At 39.4% G+C, this 25,877-nt stretch overlaps 2 protein-coding genes across 2 annotated transcripts in view; both read right to left on the minus strand.

Annotated features, from left to right (window-relative positions):
* Positions 1-20: 20 nt before the first annotated feature.
* LOC308623369 (E3 SUMO-protein ligase KIAA1586-like) lies at positions 21-9,279 on the minus strand. Its single transcript, XM_081245649.1, has 4 exons — positions 9,175-9,279; positions 8,563-8,646; positions 4,642-4,722; positions 21-3,086 (listed from the first exon to the last, which is right to left on the minus strand). Exons 1-4 carry the CDS (start codon positions 9,193-9,195, stop codon positions 1,017-1,019), a joined length of 2,256 nt encoding a protein of 751 aa, XP_081101775.1. The 5' UTR covers positions 9,196-9,279; the 3' UTR covers positions 21-1,016.
* Positions 9,280-15,617: 6,338 nt separating this feature from the next.
* The window catches only part of LOC308623379 (BEN domain-containing protein 6-like), a 74,773-nt gene continuing 64,513 nt past the window's right edge, over positions 15,618-25,877 (minus strand). The window contains exons 6-7 of the mRNA XM_081245669.1: positions 25,637-25,773; positions 15,618-16,806 (exon numbers count right to left, since the gene is read on the minus strand). Coding sequence (XP_081101795.1) covers positions 25,646-25,773 — 128 coding nt within the window. The 3' untranslated portion in view covers positions 15,618-16,806; positions 25,637-25,645. The remainder of the gene's footprint in view (positions 16,807-25,636; positions 25,774-25,877) is intronic.

Genomic DNA, 25,877 nt, shown 5'->3' on the forward strand with positions numbered 1-25,877 from the left:
CAAGTATATCAATTACCAATTATGATTTACAGAAGTAATCACTGTAATTCCTGTTGTCAGCGTAAAATATTCAGATAAATACACTACGTTACATTGATTCATAGGAAAAAATAATTTACACTGAATCCAACACCAACTCAATCAGTGATGTTTATATGTAATACCAGACATAGCACATGGAGTCTGACAAGCACATTCCAACAATCACACCTTAAGCAAGATAACAAAGTTAAATGTATTTTGAAAAAAACAAATAAGTTGAGTTCAACAAAAATATTTCACACTGCTTTAGTTTTTATGTTTAATTAAAATTAATTTTAAAATCTACTTTCTTAGTCCTACTGAACTCATTTCAAATGCTTAATAGCCACATGTTGCTAGTGGTTACCATATTAGATAGTGCAGATATAGAAATGAGAAAGACAAAAGTCACAAGGCTTGTAGTTTTTATTCCATTTCTCTTTTATTTGATATAACTTCCAGGGCTTAGAAGTCATCTGGGTTATATTACTCTTTCATATCCTCACAAAAAAATAAAACAAAGCAAAAATGGAATTGTTGGATGTTCTGTATAGGATCCCCTGAAATATGTATTTGGCCCACTCTAGCAGACATGGACCAACCTCTAAAAACCCATTGCTCCTAAAAACAATCAACTTTATCTCTTTGGAGAATGCCTTTTAAACAGCAACGTGCTGAATAAAGTTTAACAACTGGCTTTTGAAATAAAAATGTATGTATATAAAAGATGTGCAGCATACAATTTACAAATGATAAAATCATATACATACTTTTTTCTCTTTGTCCACGCCATGCGGCTTGCAGGATCTTAGTTCCTTGACCAGGGATTGAACCCAGGCCACGGCAGTGAAAGTACCAAGACCTAACCAGGGAATTCCCACACAATACTCTTTACTGTACGGTCCATATAGCCAACTGATTCTCACAGGCTTTTGTTGACTTTTGCCGAACTCCTGTATCTGTAGCTAACCTGTGATTGCAATTTGACCAGGATTTTACAAAGGGAGTTGCATCCCAATCAGCTCTTTTCCCAACAAACTTATAGTCATTAAATCTGATATATGACCTACTCTTAAGCTATTTCTCACCCTTGTACAAATTATGTTCATTAAATTGAAACCTCTTTCAGCTTCAGCACTATTGACGGCAATGGTGCTAACTATCTTTTTAGCTTTTTGTACGGTTGTAGGAATTGAAACATTGTTTGACTTTACATTATTATTTACAAATTCCCGAAAATCATTCAAATCAATTTCGAATTTTAAAATTTCACACAAATAAAATAATTTTTTTTCACCAGTTATCCATGGTGAAGTTATTTCTTCATAAGGCCATGTAAAAGGTTCTAGCAAATCAAAATAATTAAAAATACTTTCATCATGGTTCCTGTCAGATAAAAGACGTAAGTTCATGTGTTGAATTAGATTTTCTAGTAACATGTTCCTAGGAAGGGCATTAAATTTATTATTTTTATTAAATGGAATATCTTTAAACTTATCTGACTTAATCAAACCTTCAATTTGAGATTCATGCTTTCCAGCACCAATTTTTAAATTTTCCAAGGCTTTTATGGTGTGTTTGATCAATTTTTGTGCTTTCTGAATGTTAGTTGAGCTTGACTGTAACGCAGTTGAAAGTAGTGAAAATTCTTCAAGAATGTCAATCATTAAAGCAAGGTCTTGCAAGAAATTAATGTTAGCTAATCTCTTGGCCAAACCAGAATGAGAATGAGAAAAATGCATATATAATACAGGATATGCACGCCATACAGCAGTAGCAGCTTGAAAACTACATGCTGCCCATTTTGGTCCCAGTATCCGGCCAATTTTAACAATTTCAATTTCAAGATCTTTAGCTACATTTTCTAAAAGCTTGTTTTGATTTTTATTAGATTGATGATAAGTAGAATAAATTTTATCGAGAAATATTTTTAAATGATTCACCTGTTTTATTTCAGATATTGAATCATCAAGGGACAAGTGCAATCGATGGTTTAAACAGTTCCAAATAATGATTTCAGGAAAATTTTCTAACAACTTTGTAGCTACTCCAGACTTTCTTCCCAGCACTGTATTAGCACCATCAGAACAAAATGCAATTAAATTTGCTTTCAAATATTCATTAGTGACACCACAATCATTTAAAGTACTCAATAATGTATTGAAAATACACTCTGCTGTGGTTGACACCAGTTCTTTTAAAGCAACAAATAACATAATGGGTGCAAGAACCGACTGAACTGTGCACTGGAGATAAATCACGAGGGTCCTTTTCTTTGAAACTGTGGATGCCTCATCAACTACAACACAGATTTTGGCATTTTCTTCTATAATATTCTTAAATATTGTCATCTTCATTTTTTTTGCAATATGCTCTGCTAGTCTTGTTGCACTGTATCGTGTATTTAAACAACTGACCTCTCCATTTTTCTCTTGTAATTCTATTGCCCCTTCAATATCAGATAAAGGTCTATTATGTTTTATTAAACTATAAACAGTATTGAAAACTTTCACAGTAGCATCAATATTTTTATTACTTTGTTTATGCACTAAATTAGAAACTGAGTCATTAACTGATTCCTTTAACAAATCCTGAATTTTACCATGGGCTTTAGAAACATCATGTTCCCTAATTTTTTTTCGCAGAGAAGCTTGTCTAGTAGTTTTATTACTGCCATTAGGGGTTACTAAATATGCAATCCACTCCTTGGACACATGGACATGCTTTTCTGCTTTCAACCCCAAACGCCGAACTGTTGAGCAATCCTTACATCCTAATTTACCTTCTTTTATTTCAAGCCATTTGCACTGTTCTATAAACATAAATGCTTGTTTTTCATTCCAACAATCTGGAAGCACAAGATTATCCATTTCTTCCTTTGGTGAACATGATGGCTTTTCTTCAATGATTGGTTGTTCAACATATTTGAAATTTGATTCCTTAGACTTAGACAATCCACAATAGTTTTTGTTCCTATTATTACTTTCTGCGCCTATTTTCACTTTCTTCGCATTTAAAAAATGCAAAAAATCACCCTGTCGTTTTGGAATTTTAGGGAACAAAATCTGAAAAATAATTTTACATATGTAAGTAAAAGTCATGATAACACTTTTAGAGTTAATGTAAAAACTTCTGTTAATGATTTCTTTATATAATTTTAGAAATAAATTTTTTAAACTAGAATACTTATCTTGATTTTCAGTTTATACCTATAACTTCAATATGACTTGCTATTTCTTGAAAAATGCACTATCAGTTTTTTAAATTCTATAGCCAATAATAATGTCACAAAATCTGACTGAACTTTTGATGATCACCCAATTCAACAGAAAAGTTGCTCATATGATTTACAAGTATGGTTCTAGTGTGAAGAGTGGTTGATACTTTCATTTACATTATTAAGAATGTAAAAAAAGATGTATATCAGAACTCCACTCATTCATCAATGATAACATCAACATCTTTGTTGAATCAATGAAGAGTTTTCAAATACTGCAAGATTTCCTCAATTTTTTGTATAGCATAGAGTCTAGTAGATAGAGACCTATGTTTTTAGGCTTAATCTATGTTAACATTTCATCCATCACTTCCTTCAGTTTAGACAATGAACAAATAATAAATCACGACCTGCTCTGTACAATAGTTTGCCAATTACCTCGCTGTAAACACTTCCATCTTCCTTCAGGAGCACATTGTTATACCATATTTCTACCACACAGTACAACAGATGTAAATAACCTCAAGTGTGTAGACATTAGGGTATGAAGAGTTTTGAGCATCTATTACCTTAAACATGATAATCTATTTACTTTTAAATTTTTATATACTTAAATTTTTTTTTTTTTTTTTCTTTTTGCGGTATGCGGGCCTCTCACTGCTGTGGCCTCTCCCGCTGCGGAGCACAGGCTCCGGACGCGCAGGCCCAGCGGCCATGGCTCACGGGCCCAGCCGCTCCGCGGCATATGGGATCCCCCCAGACCGGGGCACGAACCCGTATCCCCTGCATCGGCAGGCGGACTCTCAACCACTGCGCCACCAGGGAGGCCCTATATACTTAAATTTTTAAACTGATGTATAGTTGATTTACAACGTTATGTTAGTTTCTGGAGTACAGCAAAGTGATTCAGTTATATATATTCTTGTTTCACTTTCTTTTCCATTATAGGTTATTACAAAATACAGTAGGACCCTGTTGTCTATCCACTTTATATACAGTAGTTTGTATCTGCAAATTCCTAACTCCTAATTTATCCCTCCCCTATCTTTCCCCTTCGGTAACCATAAATTTGTTTTCTATGTCTGTGAGTCTGTTTCTGTTTTGTAAATAAGTTAATTTGTATCATACTTTAGATTCCATATATAAGTAGTATCATATGGTGTTTGTCTTTCTCCTTCTGACTTACTTCACTTAGTATGATAATCTCTAGGTCTATCCATGTTGCTGCAAATGGATTATTTCATTCTTTCTTATGGCTGAGTTATACTTGAATTTTTAATAATGCCTATGTTTAACAATCAGCTCAAATTTAACAAACAATTCTTGCAAGCCAGTTCAAGCCACCTCCAGCACATACTGCACTTAATGACACAACTGAAGGAACACAAATATAATATACTTACATCACTATGATAGGTACTACGCTCTTTATCATCACCACAGACCAGATCAATGTATTCAAGAACAGGTCTTGATGGTCCCTCCTAAAAAGGAAGTCAGCAAATTTACAAGTCATTAACAATCATTCAAACCAAATGTGCCTTTACAATCACTAGGGGTTTTTTGGTTGGAATTAGCAAGAATTCCTGTGAAGAGGTGGCCTGACCAGTGATGCAAAATAATCAGAAACAGAACCAGCAGAGGTAAAGATTCAGAGAACACCAATATGCAATGATGACAAAACCCAAAAAGAGCCTAAATCTATATAGAGGAAAAAAGCCATGTACTCCTTTAGAAACGGGAAGTAGACCAGGGATAATGTTAAAAAGACACAGATATCATGGTACAGTATTTTTTAACTGGGATGGTTATCAATAATCTTTTACACATCTAAGCTCAAAAGCATGGAGTTCTTTGATATCTCTGCTTCATCCTCCATATCCTTATGCAACCAAATATCAAATCTCTTCAATCTTTTCTTTACATACATACTACCTTCAACATACACCAGGCCTTAAATACCCCAGTTGAAAACCCAGATTTTATTTTACAGGCAAAGGAATCAACTAGTAGTGTTGAGACGGGAACCACATTAAAGCTGTGCTTCAAGAAGATTAGGAGACAGGACTTCCCTAAGACTCCATGCTCCCAATGCAGGGGGCCCAGGTTCAATCCCTGGTCAGGGAACTAGATCCCACATGCCATAACTAAAGATCCCATGTGCCTCAACTAAAGATCCTGTGTGCCACAACTAAAAAAAGATCCTGCAGGCCACAACGAAGATCCCACATGTTGCAAAGAAGATCCCGCATGCCGCAACTAAGAGCCAGCACAGCCAAATAAATAAATATTTTAAAAAATAAAAAATAAACTTGAACTGCTAATTATTTAAAAAAAAAAAAAGAAGAAAATTAGGAGAGTATGAAATGTGGGATGATCAGTTAAGAAGAAAACCAGGGCTTCCCTGGTGGCGCAGTGGTTGAGAGTCCACCTGCCGATGCAGGGGACGTGGGTTCGTGCCCTGGTCCAGGAAGATCCCACATGCCGCGGAGCGGCTGGGTCCGTGAGCCATGGCCACTGAGCCTACGCGTCCGGAGCCTGTGCTCCGCAACGGGAGAGGCCACAACAGTGAGAGGTCCGCGTACCACAAAATTAAAAAAAAAAAAAAAAAAAAAAGGAAGAAAACCAATGCAGACAAATGGTAATTTAATACTAAAGTAGAGTGAGGGCAAGGATAATAATGAGCAAGTGCCCTCTTCTGTATGTACACTGCACTTCAGGAAAATTTACACCAAAGATAAGAGCTCTTTCTGTACTCCCCAATTTTCATCATTCCTTTTTTTTAGCATATTGTGTTTAGTTTGGGGCTTATGTATATGGCAGCATACAAAGAGGATGCTGTGCCACAATGCAGACTGAGGCTGGAAAATAAGATTTATACAAAAAAACTAAGAAATCCAAACCAGAATACGTCAAGTAGTAACATACTTCTTTTTTTTTTTTTTCCCCCCGCCGGTATGCGGGCCTCTCACTGTTGTGGCCTCCCCCACCGCGGAGCACAGGCTCCGGACACGCAGGCTCAGCGGCCATGGCTCACGGGCCCAGCCACTCCGCGGCACGTGGGATCCTCCCAGACCGGGGCACGAACCCGTCTCCCCTGCATCGGCAGGCGGAAGCCCAACCACTGCGCCACCAGGGAAGCCCAGTAACATACTTCTTGATAAAAAATATAAAAAGAACACAAAAATTGTTTTGTATCTGAGAACCCTCAAGCAGAGCATTGTACCCAGTAGCATTTCATCTTCTTTGGATGATACTATAAAAACATAGTAATAAACACATCCTGATGGAACCCAGCATAGGATGGGGTGAGAGGAAAGTAAATTCTGATCTGAATGTAGTTTAAAGTAGAATTAAATGATCCTTTTTATGTGGCACCATTTAAATGCAACAGGAATATTTTTACTAGATTCTTCTCGTACTGCGATTCCACTCAGTGCATATAATTCATTTCTTATTGAGCTGTCAAATCTTCAATCCTCTAATTGTAAACAAGGCTATTTCTAAGAGGTTCTATCAAGCTGGATGTACACTACTCTGGATGCGAAGATACAAAAAAAATCTCTATATTTAAAATAAAATTTAAATTAAGATTTCTAAACCTCACCTGAACACAAGCTGATATATTACTATTAACTCAGTCAGAATTTACAACATGATTATGCATTTAATCCTGAGAGTATGACACAAAATTACACCTATTTATTTCTCCAACCTTAATTTTGTAGAATCCTACTGTGTTTCTCAAAATAAGGCACACAAATCATAAACACTTGTGTCACGCCTAGCTAGAGCTGCACAAAACACCATCAAGGTCATCATATCCTATTCATTGTCTTTATACCACGGTCAGGAAGAACCTAAATTATTTTTCCTAATGACACCTGCAATCCTCTTTCCAAATGTTTTTCAGTACAAAAACAGACATCATGGCTCTTCAATTTCCACAGCTACATCGCTTACTCCTCACCACATTGGGAGGCAAAGTGAGCATACAATCCTTCTTGGTATCCCCAAATTTATAAAAGTTCCAAGTGTCAAGAAAAAAGTACCACATGCACTATTGTGGGGAAGAATGTCAAGGAAATGATCTTGATCTTTTAAAGAATTTCTATATAACCCTACTAGAACATAAAAACAATGTTACCACAACCTTTAGGGAGGGAATTTTGTTTGATTTAAAAACAAGTCATTTGCAAGAGGGAGGAGATATGGGGATACATGTGTATGTATAGCTGATTCACTTTGTAATAAAGCAGAAACTAACACACCATTGTAAAGCAATTATACTCCAATAAAGATGTCAAAAAAAACTGAAAAAAATTAATATAAAAATAAAAACAAGTCAATTACATGGTTGCCTTAAACCTACAGCAACTAAGAAACACACAAACATTAAACAGGCAAACCTTTAAAAAAGATTATACACCTTTAACAGCAAACCTCAACTAACTAAAATATTCAGAAAGAGTCGTTCACAGTAGAAATATTCTCTAGCTAACTAAGATACTACTTTGAGCAGAGCCTTTATAAAACTTTAACAGTGTGGGGTGGAAATTATCCTCAAGTGTATCATAGCACTCCCTTCAGTTTTTGCAACCAGTGTTTTACAAAGTGTGTTCACAGCTTCATTCACCCCTGCATTTGCACCAACATGAAGATTCCTGGGCCCCACCTCCCATTTCTGATTCCATAGGTCTGGAGTGAGGTCCAGGAATCCACACACTTCTACTTACTCATGCTTGAAAACTACTGTCCGAAGGGAATAAAAACAGAAAGATACAGGATGCTCCTGGTGATACGGGCCCTTCACTGTGAACCTCGCCTGCTGGACTGTGCTGTAACAGGATGAGCTCGGAGCTTAGTGAAGTCTTCAAGCCACCCACCTTCACGTTATGGAGACACACAGGCTCAGAAGGTGAGTTCCTGCAGCCCTTCTGGTTTTCTACCTCATTCCTCATCACTAGCCGCCCCTTCTCCCTAACCTGTGTGCTATCTTTTAGAAGTTACTCTTGTCTCATTTCAAAACAGTCTTAGGAGACCACAACCCTGCGTACATGAACGGCTCTAAGTGCAGGGGAAGAGGCGAGATTCAGGGTACAACACGCACCGCAGGCCACAGGCTTTGTGATGCCTAGTGGGGCTGCTCAGACACCTCTTCGGGCAAATTCCCTACTCCTATGCCCTGCTCCACAGTGTACAGTCCCTATCAGACATTCACACACGTTTGCTGCATGATGAACGAACAGGTGAGGGGTACTCACATCACGGCTTATCACGCATAGTCTCTGACTCGGAAAAACCCGAATATCGCCACTACTTACCCTAACGAACTGAATGTCATCTTCATCTTCCTCGGGTGTTGACTCGGACGCCTCAGGCCCAGCTGGAGGGACACATTCTATTATCTATAAAAATAAGCCAAAACACGGTTATCTAGACAACCCCGCACTTACAGAAGGAGATTTTTCCGAAGGGAACGAAGAAGGAAAGCTCTCGCGGAGACCTAACGGAGCCCCAGCCTCCGCGAGACCGAGCTCGCGCCCGTGGACCGCAGGGGCCCCTCCGCACCCCTTCTCCCAGGAGCAGGGAGCACGCTCCCCCAAGAGGCAGTCGGCCTCGGAACCCACGCCGCGCCCGCGCCGAGCATTGGTCCCCGAGCCGGGCGGCCCTTGTTGCTGCGGGGCCCTCTCCCCCAGGCCCACTAGGTTCCCAGGCCCCAGACGCTAGGCCCCAAACTCTAGGCCTCCAGACCCCCAGGCCCCTAGTCCGCCAGGCCCCAGATCCCAAACCCCCCAGGCCCAGGCCCCCAGACCCCCAGGCCTCCTAGGCCCCCCAGGCCTCCTAGGCCCCAGGCCCCCTAAGCCCCCCGGACCCCAAGTCCGGCCCAGCACCCCCCGGGCTCTGCACAAGGCCGGGCCCAGCCCGCTACTCACCTCCGACCCTGGGTCTTCCATCTCCCCGCCGCCGCCGCCACTGGCGGCAGAAAGGGCTGCAAACCGCTTCCCGTGAGCAGCAGCCCAGTAGGCCCGTACGGCCTGGCTTCACTCTTAGAGTCCCGGACACACTCGCCCGCCGCGCGGGCTGCTGGGAACTGTAGTTCCGGCCGCGCCGAGATCGCTCCGCGCGCGGAGGGGCGCGGGAAGACTGAGCTACTGCGCATGCGCTCCTCGAGAAGCTTCTGCTGCTCAAGTGGAATCAGTAGGTGACCTTTCTCTCCCAACTTCTCTCTCTGTTTTCTGTTTTAGAACAAAATTGTGGTTTAGATACTAGATCAATGGTGTTAAAATGCTTTCTAGTGAAATAGTGACCAACCGTTTTCTTTAAAAAACACGCAAACAGGGGCTTCCCTGGTGGCGCAGTGGTGGAGAGTCCGCCTGCCGATGCAGGGGACACGGGTTCGTGCCCCGGTCCGGGAAGATCCCACATGCCACGGAGCGGCTGGGCCCGTGAGCCATGGCTGCTGAGCCTGCGCGTCCGGAGCCTGTGCTCCGCAATGGGAGAGGCCACAACAGTGAGAGGCCCGCGTACCAAAAAAAAAAAAAAAACAAACAAAAAAAAAAACACGCAAACAATTGTGAATAGATAAAATGTGTGAAAACAGGTATTATCTGAGGACATGTAAAGCTTTTCCTCCTTTCCCCATCAGCCTAAGATCACCTGTTGTCCGACGAACCTGTATTCCCACAGAATCACCTTTATGATTCTGACCCTGGCCTGCAGTGAGCGAGGCCATACAGCGGAATAACCTCAGGAGACAAAGGAATGGAGTTATGAGATTTTAAGGAAGGGTTTAGGTAGGTGAAATGTCAGTGAAACTGTTCTGATAGGGTCAAAAGCAATTATAGGGCCGCGTGTAAAGAGTTCAACATTAGGTCTGGACTGCAAAGGTCTTGGTAACTTGGGAACTACAAATTAAGATAGATACTAAATGATGTATCCAGAAACCCCTGTTCCAGGTGTGAGATGTGAGGCTGGTTCTCTATATCAAAGAGACCAGCCAAGAGAGGGGCATTTCATTCTTACTGATACATTTTCAAAGAACAAAGTGTCTCATAGTCTGATTTTAGAGAACAAAGTTTCTCATTGAGCAAATAAGAAAGCAGTAGTTATCAAAGTCACTTTGACTTTGTGCCGTATATCTTTGGTAGAGATATTGTCCCTTGTTAATGTTTAAGCTGACTTTGTGTGTGATATTTAAGCCCAGCAGACATTTAATTTAATTTCTCGTCGGAGGTCCGTTTTGGCCGGTCTAAATGAGCACATGACATTATGTTCATAGGTGGTATTAGATACAACTGTTATATTTTTTGCATTTTCACAAAGTGCACTTGTTCCAACTAAATTTGGGGCTTGTAAAAGAAAGTTGAGAACAGGAGGGACTGACCATGATGATCTCCCCAAAAGCCACAGGTAAATTAACCATTTCTAAATCCCATAAATGTCTAGGAGAGGTTTGCATTTAAAAGATTTTCCTAGTCTGCTGGTAAGAGTTCAATAGAAACGCACTGTGATAGGTTGCCGTTGGGAGTTTTTCAGTTAAGCTCTTGGTAAACAGCAGCCTAGAGCCCAAATGTGCTCATGCCCTTCATTTCGGTAATTGTTGAGGGGATGGTCTTTTCCATTTAAGATATTCTAATAGGTATGTAGTGATATTGCATTGCGATATTTTTTTAAAATATGTATTTATTTATTTGGTGGCAGCAGGTCTTAGTTGCAGCAGGTGGTCTCCTTAGTTGCAGCTCCAGGGCTCCTTAGTTGTGGCATGCATGTGGGATCTAGTTCTCTGACCAAGGATCGAACCCAGGCCCCCTGCATTTGGAGCACAGAGTCTTATTCACTGCGCCGCCAGGGAAGTCCCCTGCATTGTGATCTTAATTTGCATTAACCTAATGACTAATAACGTAATAATGTTGAGCATCTTTTTATGTGTTCCTTTGCCATTGGTATGTCTTCACTGGTAGTGTCTGTTAAGACCTTCTGTCTGTTATTTAAATGAGTTATTTATTTTCTTATCGAATTTTGAAAATTGTTTATTTATTCTGGGTACAAGTCCTTAACAGATATGTGATTTGCAAATATTTTCTCCTAGTCTGTGGCTTTTCTTTCCATTTTCTTAAAATTGTCTTTCAAAGGGAAGTTCTTACATTTGATGAAGTCTAATTTATCAATTTTTTTTTTTTTGGTGGTGTATCTAAGCAAGATTACAAATATTCTTCTTTGTTTTCTTCTGAAATTTTTAGAATTAGGTTTTAATTTTAGGTCTGTGGTCCATTTAGAATTCATTTTTGTATATGGTGTGAGGTATGCATATGTATATACCATTGTTCCAGGACGAGCTGTTGAAAAGAATAGTTTTCATTTGAATTGCCTTTGCACCTTTGTCAAATACCAGTTGTCCATATTCATGTGGGTCTGTTTCTGAACTTTCAGTTATATTCTACTGATGAATTTATCTATCTTGACCCCAGTACCACACCATCTTGATTACTGTAGTTTTTCAATAAGTCTTGAAATCAAATAGTTAGTCTTTCAGCTTTATCTTCTTGTTTATCTAATTGTTGTAGATGTTTAACTTATCTCAGCAACGTTTTGTAGTTTTCACTGTCAGATGTTATCTTGTATTTTGTATCTTGTTATCTTATATATCTTGTCAGATTAATTGCTAAGTATTTCATATTTTTTGATGGTATTGTAATTGGTATGATTTCTCAAATTTCAATTTCTGATTGTTCATTGTTATTACAGAAATAAAACAGATTTTTCTCTAGCTTTATTGAAATATAATTGACAAATAAAAATTGTACTCATTTAGGTGTGCCACATGATGTTTCGATATTATTACGCATTGTGAAAAGATTACCACAGTCAAACTAATTAAGATATCTGTCACCTCACATAGTTACCATTTTGTGTGTGTGTGTGGTGAGAACACTTAAGATCTACTCTCTTTGCAAATTTCAAGTATACAATACATTATTAACTATAGTCACCATGCTATCTGTTAGGTCTCCAGAACTTACTCATCGTATAACTGGAAGTTTGTACCCTTGGACCAACATCTCCTCATTTCCCCCAGCCCCACAGTCCTTGGTAGCCACCATTCTGCTCTATGTTTCAATGAGTTCATCTTTTTTAGATTCCACACATGAGATCATGTAATATTTATCCTTACGTGTTTGGCTTATTTCAGTTAGCATAATGTCCTCCAGGTTCATCCACATTGCTGTAAATGGTAGGATTTCCTTCTTTTCTAAGGTGGAAGAGTATTCCACTGTGTACGTGTACCATATTGTCTTTATCCAGTCATATGTCAACAGACATTTAGGTTGTTTCCATGTCTTGGTTATCATAATAATGGTGCAATGAACACTGGAGTGCATATATCTCTTTGAGATACAGATTTTATTTCCTTCGCATATATACCCAGAAGATATATGCTAGATCGTATGGTAGTTCTATTTTTAATTTTTTGAGGAATCTCCATTCTATTTTCCATAGTGACTGTACCAATTTACATTCCCACCAACAGTGCACAAGGGTTCCCTTTTCTCCACATACTTGCCAGCCCCTATTATTTCCTGTCTTTTTTATAATAGCCATCTTAACAGGGGTGAGGTGATATCTCACTGTGGTTTTGCTTTGTATTTCCCTGATGATTAATGACATTAATCACCTTTTCATGTAACAGTTGGCCATTTGTATGTCTTCTTTGGAAAAATAAGGTCAGGTCCTTTGCTCATTTTTAGATTATTTGGTTTTTTGCTATTGAGGTGTATGAGTTCCTTATATATTTGGATATTAATCTCGCTTTAAAGAGATTTGGTTTATGGTTTACAAATATTTTCTTCCATTCTGTAGGTTGCCTTTTTGTTTTGTTGATAGTTTCCTTTGCTGTGGCAGAAACTTTTTACTTTGATGCGATTCACTTGTTGATTTTTGCTTTTGTTGCCTGTGCTTTTGGTGTCATATCCAAAAATATCATTGCCAAGACCAATGTCAATGAGCTTTTCCCCTACATTTTCTTCTATTAGTTTTTCAGTTTCAGGATTTACATTTAAGTCTTTAATTTAGTTTGAATTAATTTTTGTGTATACAGTAAGATAAGGGTCCAATTTTATTTTTTTGCATGTGAATATCCAGTTTTCCCAGCACCATATATTGAAGAGACTATTCTTTCCCCATTGTGTGTTCTTGATGCCCATGTCAAAGATTAGTTGTTGACATATGGGTGGTTTTATTTCTAGGCTTTCAATACTGTTCTGTTGGTCTTTGTGTCTGTTTTTATGCCAGTACTATATTGTTTTGATTACTATAGCTTTGTAATATAACTTTAAATCAAGAATTGTGATGTCTTCAGCTTTTGTTCTTCTTTCTCAAGATTTCTTTGGCTATTCAGTGGCTTTTGTGGTTCCATAGGAATTTTAGGATTGTTTATTCTATTTCATGAAAATGCCATTGGGATTTTGATAGCGATTATAATTGAATCTGTAGATCATTTAAGGACACTTTAACAATATCATTCTTACAATCTATGAACAGACCAGTGGGGGTGTCCCATTTGTGGGGGTCTGCATGTGAGGTGTCCCAAGGGGCTGGTGGGCAGGCCTCCTGGTGGAGTCTGTCCGTCAGTAGGATCCTCAGCCCTTTGTTGAGTCTGAGTCCTGGTTGCTGTAATTCCCATCTCTCTTCCCTGCACCCAGCCTCTCCCCTATCTAGCCATTTCAAATACCTCGGGATTCTGGATAGGCAAGAAAGAAGTGGGCCTCTTAGGCAGCATTCAGCATGGCTTGGGTGGACCAGTTCATTCACTACCTCTCACTTACCCCCATGGGAGAAATTATGGGCCAAGGGGGTTTCTCTTGGTACTAAGCTGTGCCACCTTGGGGGAGTGGTGATGTGGGTAAAGTGAAACTGTTCTTACCATCTTCAGTCCATCTGTTCTTGGATTTTTTTGTTCAATGGTGTGCTGGAACCTCTCTGCTGGACCCCTGGGCTCCCACAGAGATAGTCTCATCCATGGGTGAAGATGATGGTAGAAAACTCCTATTCTGCCACCTTGCTGACCCGACAGCTGAAATACAATGATTTCTGTAAATTGATCTTGTATCTTGCAACTTTGCTGAACTCATTTTTTAGTTCCTTTTTTTTTTTACACTTTTTTTACTTTTTAGTTCTAATACTTTTTTGGAGATTCCCTTAGATCATCTGCATAGATAAACTTGTTGTCTATGAATAAAGACAGTTTTTCTGCTTCTTTTCCAATCTGAATACCTTTTACTTATTTATTTTTAAAGACTTTGCACATTCCACTGACTCTTTTTTTGGTTGCACCAAGCCTTAGTTCTGGCAGGCAGTCTCCTTAGTTGTGGCTTGCAGGCTCCTTCGTTGTGGCTCATGAGCTCCTTAATTGCGGCTCCTGGGCTCCTTAGTTGTGGCAGCATGTGGGATCTAGTTCCCTGACCGGGGATCAAACCCAGGCCCCCTGCATTGGGAGTGTGGAGTCATCCACTGCACCACCAAGGAAGTCCCCTGAATACCTTTTATTTCTTTCCTTGGTTTATTGAACTAGTTAGAAGCTCCAAAATAATCTTGACTATATGTGGTGAGAATGAACATTCTTGACTTGTTTCTGACTTTAGAGGGAAAGTATTCAGTCTTCCATCATGAAGAATAATGTTAGCTGTAGGTTTTAACTGCTTTGTTAATTTTCAAATTTGGGACTTACTGAGACACGTTGACTTTTTGACCCTGTATTTGACTATGACCAGGGAACAGGAGCACTGATATTTGTTATTGACCCCCAAGATGATTAGCCCTGGCCAGGCTCCACCTCACAGTGACCAGAGCCCACAGAATGAACATGGACATATACTTCCAGTGGATGGTCTATCAGGTGACCACAAAATTGAAACCCAGAGAGCAGACAATGATGTTGCAGATACTGAATTAGAAAAAATTCACCTCAGCTCTTATTTAACAAGCATATATGATCGTTCAACATATGAAGCTTTTTATTTTTATATTTTTAGGTTTTTAAAAATCTTTTTAAAAAGTCTACAAATAATAAATGCTGGAGACGGTGTGGAGAAAAGGGAACCCTCCTACACTGTTGGTGGGGATGTAAATGGGTGCAGCCACTATGGAGAACAGTATGGAGGTTCCTTAAAAAACTAAAAATACAGTTACCATAGGATCCAGCAATTCCACTCCTGGGCATATACCCAGACAAAATTCTAATTTGAAAAGATACAGGCACCCCTGTATTATGTAAAGAAGCCATCAGCCTAGAAAGTGATTTTCTCCCTGGATTTTATACATTAATAAGAAAAAAGCAAATGCTTTTTTTGTTTTCAATGGGATTTATTTATATTTAAGTAAAAGTAGCAAATGTTAACCTAAGTTACTTCCTTAAGAATATTTATTTTGTAGAACCACATTGTTATCAAGCAACATTTATGGAATGTTCCTGGGTCCACAGTACTGGACTTTTTCAACCATCATATTCACCCTCCTTTCCAAGTTTGAACATGGCCTTGTGCACTGAAAAAGCATGGCTTGACATTGTACAGTTGTCACGTGTGACAACCTGATATCAAACAAGAAGCCTGTTGATAAAGAATGTTTTATCTTTTATTCATTTACAAAATGGTATGTGTATATGTGTATGATTACTAAACCCATATGATTTTGTTTTCAATTATTTTCTCTTCTGATACTATGAAAACAAATCAGTTAAAACTAAGCAATGTAGCAGTTTGATGTTTTGTATTACACATGCATATTTAATATACTTTGGGCAATAAAAACTTAGAAGCATGTAAACAAACAAACATGAAAAAAGATTTTTTAAAAAGTTGATGCATTGTTTTAACAATCACGAAAACTTGGGTTTACTTCTTTTTCAGGAGCACAGTGGAATAGTTTAATATGCAAATAAGAAGGTCTTGCTGTTCTCATTTTTTCAGATTCTTATCTTATACAATTTTATGTAACAGAATAATCCTGTAATCTTATTGCCAAAGCTCTATTACTTCATTAGATATGAGTATCAGATTTTAGGCTGATTTTGCTGCTGTCATGTTTGTGAACATTGATTATTTCACTGTATACTTTTCCAAACATGTGCTTATACTAAAGATCCAAAAGCTAAAATGGAGAGTCATTGGTAATAATAAACATACAGGGATTGATTAGGACAATGATGAATCTTAGGGGTTAAAGTTTTTGTTGCTAGGATAAGAGCTCTGATTGTCCTGTTAGGTTAGCTGTACAAAGGACCACTTTGGGGCGGGAAAGTGCATATTTCCAAGAAACCATATTGCATGCTCATGGGCCTGCTAGAAATTCTCTGGTTTGATGCGTCACTGGTACTGAGGGTGAAATCTACATGCAGCTTCTTCACAAGCTTGTGCTCCATCAGGGCGGCCCAGCAATGTCACAGGTTTCTCCCAGCCTGTCACTGCACCTGTCCCTGTGCTCACTGCCCGGGAGGCTGCAGAGTCTCCAGCAAAATCCAATGTTAGATTTACTACTGAAGGTGCTTTTATTTCAGGTAACTATAATACCTATAAAAAGCAAGTAAAAAAAAAACAAAAACAGCAAATTTATGTTAGAGTTCTTATAGTATTTTTAACAGTTTTTAGGTTATAATAATATGTTATAATAACAGTATGAGTTATTTATCTTTGTGTCAACTACAAATTTTTGCTTAAAAATACAAAATTGTTAATAAGAACAGTTATTATTGAGGTGACTTAGGAATTATTTTATGATCTATTCAGAAGAATTCCAGCATAGCTAACAACTAAAATATTTAACATATATTTTTATCTCACAAGACTTTTAAAAAACTCAAACACACAAAGGAAACTTAATGATCCCCACATACCCATCTTAAAATATTATCAACAATTCTGTTTGTCACTCTTTGGTAACACTTATTTATTGTTTAAGTATCAGGAAATTTCCCAAATCTGCCTTGCTTCTGTCATATATATATCTTCTTTATCCATTCATCTATCAATGGACACTTGGGTTGCTTCCATGTATTGGCTATTGTAAATAATGCTGCAATTAACACAAGGGGTGCATATATCCTTTCAAATTAGTGTTTTTGTTCTCTTTGGAAAAATATCCAGAAGTTGAATTGCTGGATTGTATGGTAGTCCTATTTTTAATTATTTGAGGACTCTCCTTAATGTTTTGCATAGTGGTTGCACAAATTTACATTCCTATTGACAGTGTACGATGGTTCCCTTTTCTCCACAATTTGTTATTTGTTGTCTTTTTGATAACAGCTATTCTGGTAGGTGTGAGGTGATTGCTCATTGTGGTTTTGATTTGCGTTTCCCTGATGATCAGTGATGTTGAGCATCTTTTCATGTGCCTGTTGGCCATATGTATGTCTTCTTTGGAAAAATGTATGTTCAGGTCCTCTACCCATTTTTTTTTAACATCTTTATTGGAGTATAATTGCTTTACAATGGTGTGTTAGTTTCTGCTTTATAACAAAGTGAATCAGCTATACATATACATATATCCCCATATCTCCTCCCTCTTGCATCTTCCTCCCACCCTCCCTATGCCATCCCCTCTAGGTGGTCACAAAACACCGAGCTGATCTCCCTGTGCTATGCGGCTGCTTCCCACTAGCTACCTGTTTTACATTTGGTAGTGTGTATATGTCCATGCCACTCTCTCACTTCATCCCAGCTTCCCCTTCCCCTTCCCGTGTTCTCAGGTCCATTCTCTACGTCTGCATCTTTATTCCTGTCCTGCCCCTAGGTTCATCAGAACATTTTTTTTTTTAGATTCCATATATATGTGTTAGCATATGGTATTTGTTTTTCTCTTTCTGACTTACTTTACTCTGTATGACAGACTCTGGGTCCATCCACCTCACTACAAATAACTCAATTTCGTTTCTTTTCATGGCTGAGTAATATTCCATTGTATATATGTGCCACATCTTCTTTATCCATTCATCTGTCAGTGGACACAGGTTGCTTCCATGTCCTGGCTATTGTAAGTAGAGCTGCAATGAACATTGTGGTACATGACTCTTTTTGAATTATGGTTTTCTCAGGGTATAGGCCCAGTAGCTAGATTGCTGGGTCATATGGTAGCTCTATTTTTAGTTTTTTAAGGAACCTCCATACTGTTCTCCATAGTGGCTGTATCAATTTACATTCCCACCAACAGTGGAAGAGGGTTCCCTTTTCCCCACACCCTCTCCAGCATTTATTGTTTGTAGATTTTTTGATGATGGCCATTCTGACTGGTGTGAGGTGATACCTCATCATAGTTTTGATTTGCATTTCTCTAATGATTAGTGATGTTGAGCATTCTTTCATTTGTTTGTTGGCAATCTGTATGTCTTCTTTTGAGAAATGTCTGTTTAGGTCTTCTGCCCATTTTTAGATTGGGTTGTTTGTTTTTTTGACATTGAGCTGCATGAGCTGCTCATAAATTTTAGAGATTAATCCTTTGTCAGTTGCTTCATTTGCAAATATTTTCTCCCATTCTGAGGGTTGTCTTTTCATCTTGTTGATGGTTTCCTTTGCTGTGCAAAAGCTTTTAAGTTTCACTAGGTCCCATTTATTTAGTTTTGGTTTTTATTTCCATTTCTCTAGGAGGTGGGTCAAAAAGGATCTTGCTGTGATGTATGTCATAGAGTGTTCTGCCTATGTTTTCCTCTAAGAGTTTGATAGTGTCTGGCCTTACATTTAGGTCTTTAATCCATTTTGAGTTTATTTTTGTGTATGGTGTTAGGGAGTGTTCTAATTTCATTTTTTTACATGTAACTGTCCAGTTTTCCCAGCACCACTTATTGAACAGGCTGTCTTTTCTCCATTGTATATTCTTGCCTCCTTTATCAAAAATAAGGTGACCATATGTGCGTGGGCTGATCTCTTGGCTTGCTATCCTGTTCCGTTGATCTATATTTCTGTTTTTGTGCCAGTACCATTACTGTCTTGACTACTGTAGCTTTGCAGTATAGTCTGAAGTCCAGGAGCCTGATTCCTCCAGCTCCGTTTTTCTTTTTCAAGATTGCTTTGGCTGTTCGGGGTCTTTTGTGTTTCCATACAAATTGTGAAATTTTTTGCTCTAGTTCTGTGAAAAATGCCATTGGTAGTTTGATAGGGATTGCATTGAATCTGTAGGTTGCTTTGGGTAGTATGGTCATTTTCACAGTTTTGATTCTTCCAATACAAGAACATGGTATATCTTTCCATCTGTTTGTATCATCTTTAATTTCTTTCATCAGTGTCTTATAGTTTTCTGCATATAGGTCTTTTGTCTCCTTAGGTAGGTTTATTCCTTGGTATTTTATTCTTTTTGTTGCAGTGGTAAATGGGAGTGTTTCCTTGATTTCTCTTTCAGATTTTTCATCATTAATTTATAGGAATGGAAGAGATTTCTGTGCATTAATTTTGTATCCGGCTACTTTACCAAATTCATTGATTAGCTCTAGTAGTTTTCTGGTAGCATCTTTAGGATTCTTTATGTATAGTATCATGCTCTACCCAGTTTTTAATTTGTTGTGTGCTTTTTTACTGTTTGATTGTATGAGTTCTCTGTATATTTTGGATATTAACTCCTTATTGAGTATGTCATTTACAAATATTCTTCTCCCATTCATTAGGCTGCCTTTTTGTTGGTAGTTTCCTTCATTCTTCCTTTTTTTTCTTTTTCTGTTCTTTTCTTTGCTCTTCTTTTGCCTCTCTTCCCATGTGATTTGCTCACTCTCTTTAGAGTTACATTTGGATTCCTTTCTCTTCTTTGTGTGTGTATCTATTATAGATTTTGGCTTTTAGTTACCATGAGGTTTATATATTTTATATATACATGTGATTATTTTAAGTTTATAGTCTCTGAAGTTCAAACACATTCTAACAACCCTGCATTTTTACTTCCTCCGCAGCATGTGTCATGTTTCTGACATCATATTTACATCTTTTTGTTTTGTGTACCCCTTAACTACTTATTGTGGATATAGATGATTTTGTCCTTTAACTTTCCTACTAGCTTTGTAAATGGTGGATATACTACCTTTACTGTATGTTTGCCCTTACCAGTGAGATTTTTTCCTTTTGTAATTTTGTATTTCTAGTTGTGGTCTTACTTTTCCACTTAGAGAAGTCCCTTTAACATTTCTTGTAAATGTTAGTGCAGTTTAGTGGCGCTAAACTCTTTTAGATTTTGCTTGTCTGGGAAACTCTTTATCTCTCCTTCAAATCTCAATGAAAGCCTTGCTGAGTGGAGTATTCTTGATTCAGGTTTCTCTTTTCATCACTTTGACTGTATCATGCCACTCCCTTTTGGCCTGCAAAGTTTCTGCTGAAAAGTTGGCTGACAATGTTATGGAAGTTCCCTTGTGTACAACTAGTTGGTTTTCCCTAGCTGCTTTTAAGATTCTCTCCTCATCTTTAACTTTTGTCATTTCAGTTATAATGTGTCCTGGTGTGGACCTGTTTGGGGTCATCTTGTTTGGGACTTTCTATGCTACCTGGACATGGAAGTCTGTTTCCTTTCCTAGGTTAGGGAAATTTTCAGTTATTATTGCTTCAAAAAAGTTCTCTCCCTCTTTCTCTCTCTCTTCTGCTTCTGGGACCCCAACAATGTGAATGTTAGTATGTTTACTGTTGTCTAAGAAGTCTTTTAAACTGTCCTCATGCCTTTTTATTCCTTTTTTTTTTTCTCTTCAGCTTGGGTGATTTCCACCTCTCTGTCTTTCAGTTTGCTGATCTGTTCCCTGTATCATCTAATCTACTGTTGATTCCTTCTAGTGTATTTTTCATTTAAGTTATTTTATTCTTCAGCTCTGTTTGGTTCTTCTTTATATTTTCTAAGTCTTTGTTAAACTTCTCACTTTGTTCATCCATTCTTCTCCCAAGTTTGTTGAGCATCTTTATGATGATTACCTTGAACTCTTTATCAGGTAAATTGCTTATCTCCACTTCACTGAGTTCTTCCTTGGGGGTTTTATCTTGTTTCTTCCTTTGTCACCTCATTTTGCCTAATTCTCTTTGTTACTTGTATGGTATGTAACCTAATGGTAGGTTGGCTACATTTGATGATCTTGGAGAAGTGGCCCTTTGTAGGAGTCTTGCTGTGGGGCCCAGCAGCACACTCCACTCTGGTCACCAGAACTATATGCTATAGGGATGCCCCCATGTGGGCTGAGTGGGCCCTCTGTTGTGTTGGGGCTGACTACTGTGGGTGCCGTGATACACAGGACTGGCCTCTGGTCCAGTTGACTGCCAATCCCTACCTGCTACAGAAGCTACCAGCTGTTGGTTGGTGGGGCCACATCCTGGCACAGCTGGCTGCATGGCCTGGGGAGTCCTGGGGATGGTGCTGGCCCACTCTTGGGTGAGGCAGGGTCCTGGCAATTCTGGCTGCAGGCCCAGGGTGTCCCAGGTCAGCTGGCTGCAAGGCCCAGTGGGTCCTGGGGCTTGTGCCGGCCCACTGGTGTGTGGTGCAGGGACCTGGCACGCTGGCTGTGGGGCTTCGGGCTCCCAGTGCTGGTTCTGGCCTGCTAGTGGGTGGGGCCAAGTCCCTGTTCAGCCTGAGGGCGTCCCAGGACTAGGGGTGACTGGCTGGTGGGCAGGTAAGCCCCAGCGCTAATAGGCTAGAGGGAGGACTCCAAAATGGTGCTTACCGGTACCAGTATCCTCATGGTAGAATGAGCTCCCAAAAGTGGCTGCTGCCAGTGTCTATATCTCCAGGGGAGTTCCAGTTGCCTCCTGCCTACCCTGGAGGCTGTCCAAGGTCAGCAAGTGAGTCTGACCCAGGCTTCTTTCAGATTGTTGCCTCTGAGCTCGGACTCGGAGCATCCGCGATTCTGTACATGCCCTTCAAGAACGGAGTCTCTAAGTCCTACAGCCCTCTGGCTCTCCTGAACGCAAGCCCTGCCTTCAGAGCTAGATGTTCTGGGAGCTTACCTTCCTGGTGCAGGACGCTAGGGTTGGGAAGCTTGAAATGGGTCTTGGACCCCTCACTCCTTGGGAAGAACCTCTGCAATTGTGATTATCCTCCTCTTTGTGGGTCACCTACCCGGGGATGTGGGTCTTGACTGTACCACAACTCCGCCACTCTTACCCTTCTTGTTCTGGTTCCTTCATTATATCCTTAGTTGTAGAAGGTCTTTTCTGCTAGTCTTCAGGTTGTTCTCATAGACGGTTGCTCTGTAAACAGTTGTAGTTTTGGTGTGCCCCATAGGACGAGGTGACCTCAGGGTCTTCCTACCCTGCCATCTTGGTGACCAGGAAATCATTTAGATCAGGATTTCTCAACTTTGGCAGAAATGACATTTGAACTGGGTAATTATTTTGTTGTGGGGGCTGTCCTATATATTGTAGGATGCATAGCAGCATTCCAGGCTCCTGTCCACTAGATGCCAGTAGTATCGCCCAGTTGTGACAACCCAAAATATCTGTGTTTTCAAACCCCCTCTTTCAGGGGCAGGGGACAAAATCCCTCCCACTTTGTTTGAGCACTGCTGTATTAGATCACCTTTAAGTTATGCATATGTAATATTATGGTAGAGATTATGTAAACTGTGGCAGCTTTGGACATTTCAGGAGAAGGCTGTTAGACCACTTAGTGGGATGTTATAGAGGTGATCTTCTAATATTCTGTAATTCTCATAAATAAAATTTTCTTTAGCTCTCGTAAGAAAACAAAAAAATGGAGAAAGTTCAGAAAGATTGGGAACATCAAGCTCTAGGCAGAGTGTGAGCTGCTAGCAAGTTGAGGGCAGTCACAGGAGTGAGAACAAATAGATCACAAAGGAGGCAGGATGGGATTTAGCTCTTGCTTTCACAGAAATGAATCTTAGCAGGGAAATGGTTGTCCTTTCAAATGCAAGCAAGTGGCAACTTCAAGCTCAGTCCTGAGTGGAGGGCACAGTCTACCAGGGCCCCTGGTGGGGTTGCTGGGCTTCCTGGATGTATTGGAATTTGTAGAAATCTACATGGTTTCACAGTACCTATTGCCTTGCTTATAGTAATGGGAGGACAGTTTTTTTTCCAAAGAATACTTTTGAGGGCAGGGGGCGGAAGGGTATGGTTTGCCTGAATAAATGTGTTCACTTTAGACTCCTATTAGTTAAATGAGCAAGAAGAGAAAAGTATAGCAGCATTCCACCAGGTGGTGCTATATCTGACTCATTCACCAAGCAGGGCTGAATTAGGTTTTCTGTGACCCTGTCTCTCCCAGTGTATTTTCTCAGTCCTTTTGAAATAATGTAGATTGAGCTATACTTCAAATGAAAGATATCTGCTGGTTGAAAAAAAATTTCCATTCTAGTGTAAATCTCTACTTCTGACTCAAAATATATGCATTTATATTCCAAGGATCTATCTTGACAACCAAGCTCAGGCGCAGGAGGCGCTAGAACATATTGTGTTCATAACAAAAGATTTCTCCCTCTTTTTTTTTTTTTTGCAGTACGCGGGCCTCTCACTGCTGTGGCCTCTCCTGTTGCAGAGCACAGGCTCTGGACGCGCAGGCTCAGTGGCCATGGCTCACGGGCCCATCCGCTCTGCAGCATGTGGGATCTTCCCAGACCGGGGCACGAACCCTTGTCCCCTGCACCGGCAGGTGGACTCTCAACCACTGCGCCACCAGGGAAGACCTCCCTTTTTCCAATTTTAATTAATGCTATCGCCAGGTGATTTGATAACACTGCGACTGGCCAGTACAAGCAAAACTGATATAAATATTTTTAACTTCAATTTCTTCAATACTTTGCTGACTGTTATCAGAGATGAGTTTCATGCCTACCCTCATCAGCCCGGGATATAAAAAAGGCAGAGGTTAGGATATTAAAATGCGTTGCAGAGCTCTGAAATACAATGTGCTCCAGAAGACAGCCCTGTGACCTGGAGGTCTGGTTACATGGCATTTAAACAGGGAACTTGGCCGTGATACACCAGGACAACTGGATAGCCTAACATCAAAACGAGAAGTTCTATATATTCAATATACTGTGATAAGCCATAATGGAAAAGAATATGAAAAAGAATTTTTATATATGTATAATTAAATCACTTTGCTGTATAGTAGAAATTAACACAACATTGTCAATCAACTATACTTCAATTAAAAAAACAAAACAAAACGAGAAGTTCTAAGGGCTCACTTAAGCAATTATCTCTTAACTGGGAAGTTGTGCAATTCACCATGTACTGACATTTTTAATCCCTTGGGGAGAAAAAGGATACAAATATGTTTATCTTTTATAAATCTTCAGGTCAGTCTACCAGTATGTATGAACCAAGAGAAAGAATTTCGCTGCAGCTGTTATAAGTAGGTTTTTGGTTATTTTGTTTTGTTCTTTTAAGGAAGAGAGACTATTATTGACCATCAGCAGAGGTAGCCTTAATTGAATAGTAACATACTAAGGGACCCTCCAGGAGGATGGGGCAGTAGTTAAAACAGTGGGTGGGGGGTGGGGTGCGTCCACATCCCATTTAAAACATGGTCAGAAGAAAAAGACAAGTGACATGGTCTCAGGCGAAGAGCAGGCAAAATGGAAATCAAAGATAGAAGTAAAGAAAATGGAAGGAAAACCTGCCCTCATGTGTTTATCATATATGTCTGTTTATCAATTAAAATATTAATAGCACAACAATGCATATTTGTCATATATTTTCCATCAAAATAATGGAGAGGAAGGGTGAGGACAGGTGGAATGGCCAGGACTTTGAGTTGCTAAAGCAAACACAAAGTTCCTCATCACAGGCTTGCCTAGGGCAGGGCCTGACCATAAAGTGTATTTCCTTTAGAACTCGCTGAAAACAAATATTTCTTCCTTTTAGTATTTTAATACAAACATATTGGTAAAAATCCTTATCAAACAAATACAAACTATAACAACTGACTTAAAGATGTAAAGACATTGAGAAGCAGGATGGGGATGGTAGAGTGCACTGATGTACCTCAGAGACCTCCTAAAGGTCTGTATCTCCCTTATTCTAGAGAAGCACTTCCTAAATTGCCACGTGTCCCTCCTTTGGCTGCTTTCTACCCTTACCCACAAGATAACATGTGTTGTGTGAAGAAAAAGAAAAGTTACATAGTGAAACACATTTGGAAAACACTATACACTATATGCCCTTCTTAGAGATTTCTGGTGCACTTGGGCATATTTAAAGGGCATCCAAATATTTGAGAGGCTCTAGGAAAGGAGAATCCGTGTAACTGACTCAGCATTTCCCAAGTTTAAATCCCCATCCCCGTCCCTACCTTCACCCCCAGGAATACTCATTATCATCTCACAGGCCTCTAGTCTCCTCTAGTAGAGTGTTTGGGAAATGCTATTCCATAGATACAAGTATTGTGTCTTCTTGCTACATTGAAAGGATTGTGAAGATTTACAAGACTTACCAAAAGGATCTACTTAATATCCTGAGAGTTCAGATTTTTGCTCAAATTTGGCTTCTTGGTACAATTGTTTAGCTTTTGCCCTATCATTCTCCTAATTGAAACATCATCTGTGTTGGGAAATAATTGTTTTGTGATTCCTGTAAAAACAACAACAAAACACAGAAAAACACTTTGTCAGAAGGATGTAGACTCACAGATGCAGAGAACAAACCAGTGGCTGCCAGTGGGGAGAGGGATGGGG

Source organism: Mesoplodon bidens, assembly GCF_964165515.1.
Source record: "Mesoplodon bidens genome assembly, chromosome: 10".
Taxonomy (NCBI): Eukaryota; Metazoa; Chordata; class Mammalia; order Artiodactyla; family Ziphiidae; genus Mesoplodon; species Mesoplodon bidens.

What these genes read in the sequence shown, in the direction of transcription:
- LOC308623369 (XM_081245649.1), bottom strand. Translation starts at nt 9,195, where the DNA reads ATGGAAGACCCAGGGTCGGAG. An exon ending in TGGAAGACCCAGGGTCGGAG is followed by an intron (nt 8,647 to 9,174) that starts GTGAGTAGCGGG and finishes TTATTTTTATAG; the next exon opens with ATAATAGAATGTGTCCCTCC. An exon ending in GTAGTACCTATCATAGTGAT is followed by an intron (nt 3,087 to 4,641) that starts GTAAGTATATTA and finishes ATTATTTTTCAG; the next exon opens with ATTTTGTTCCCTAAAATTCC.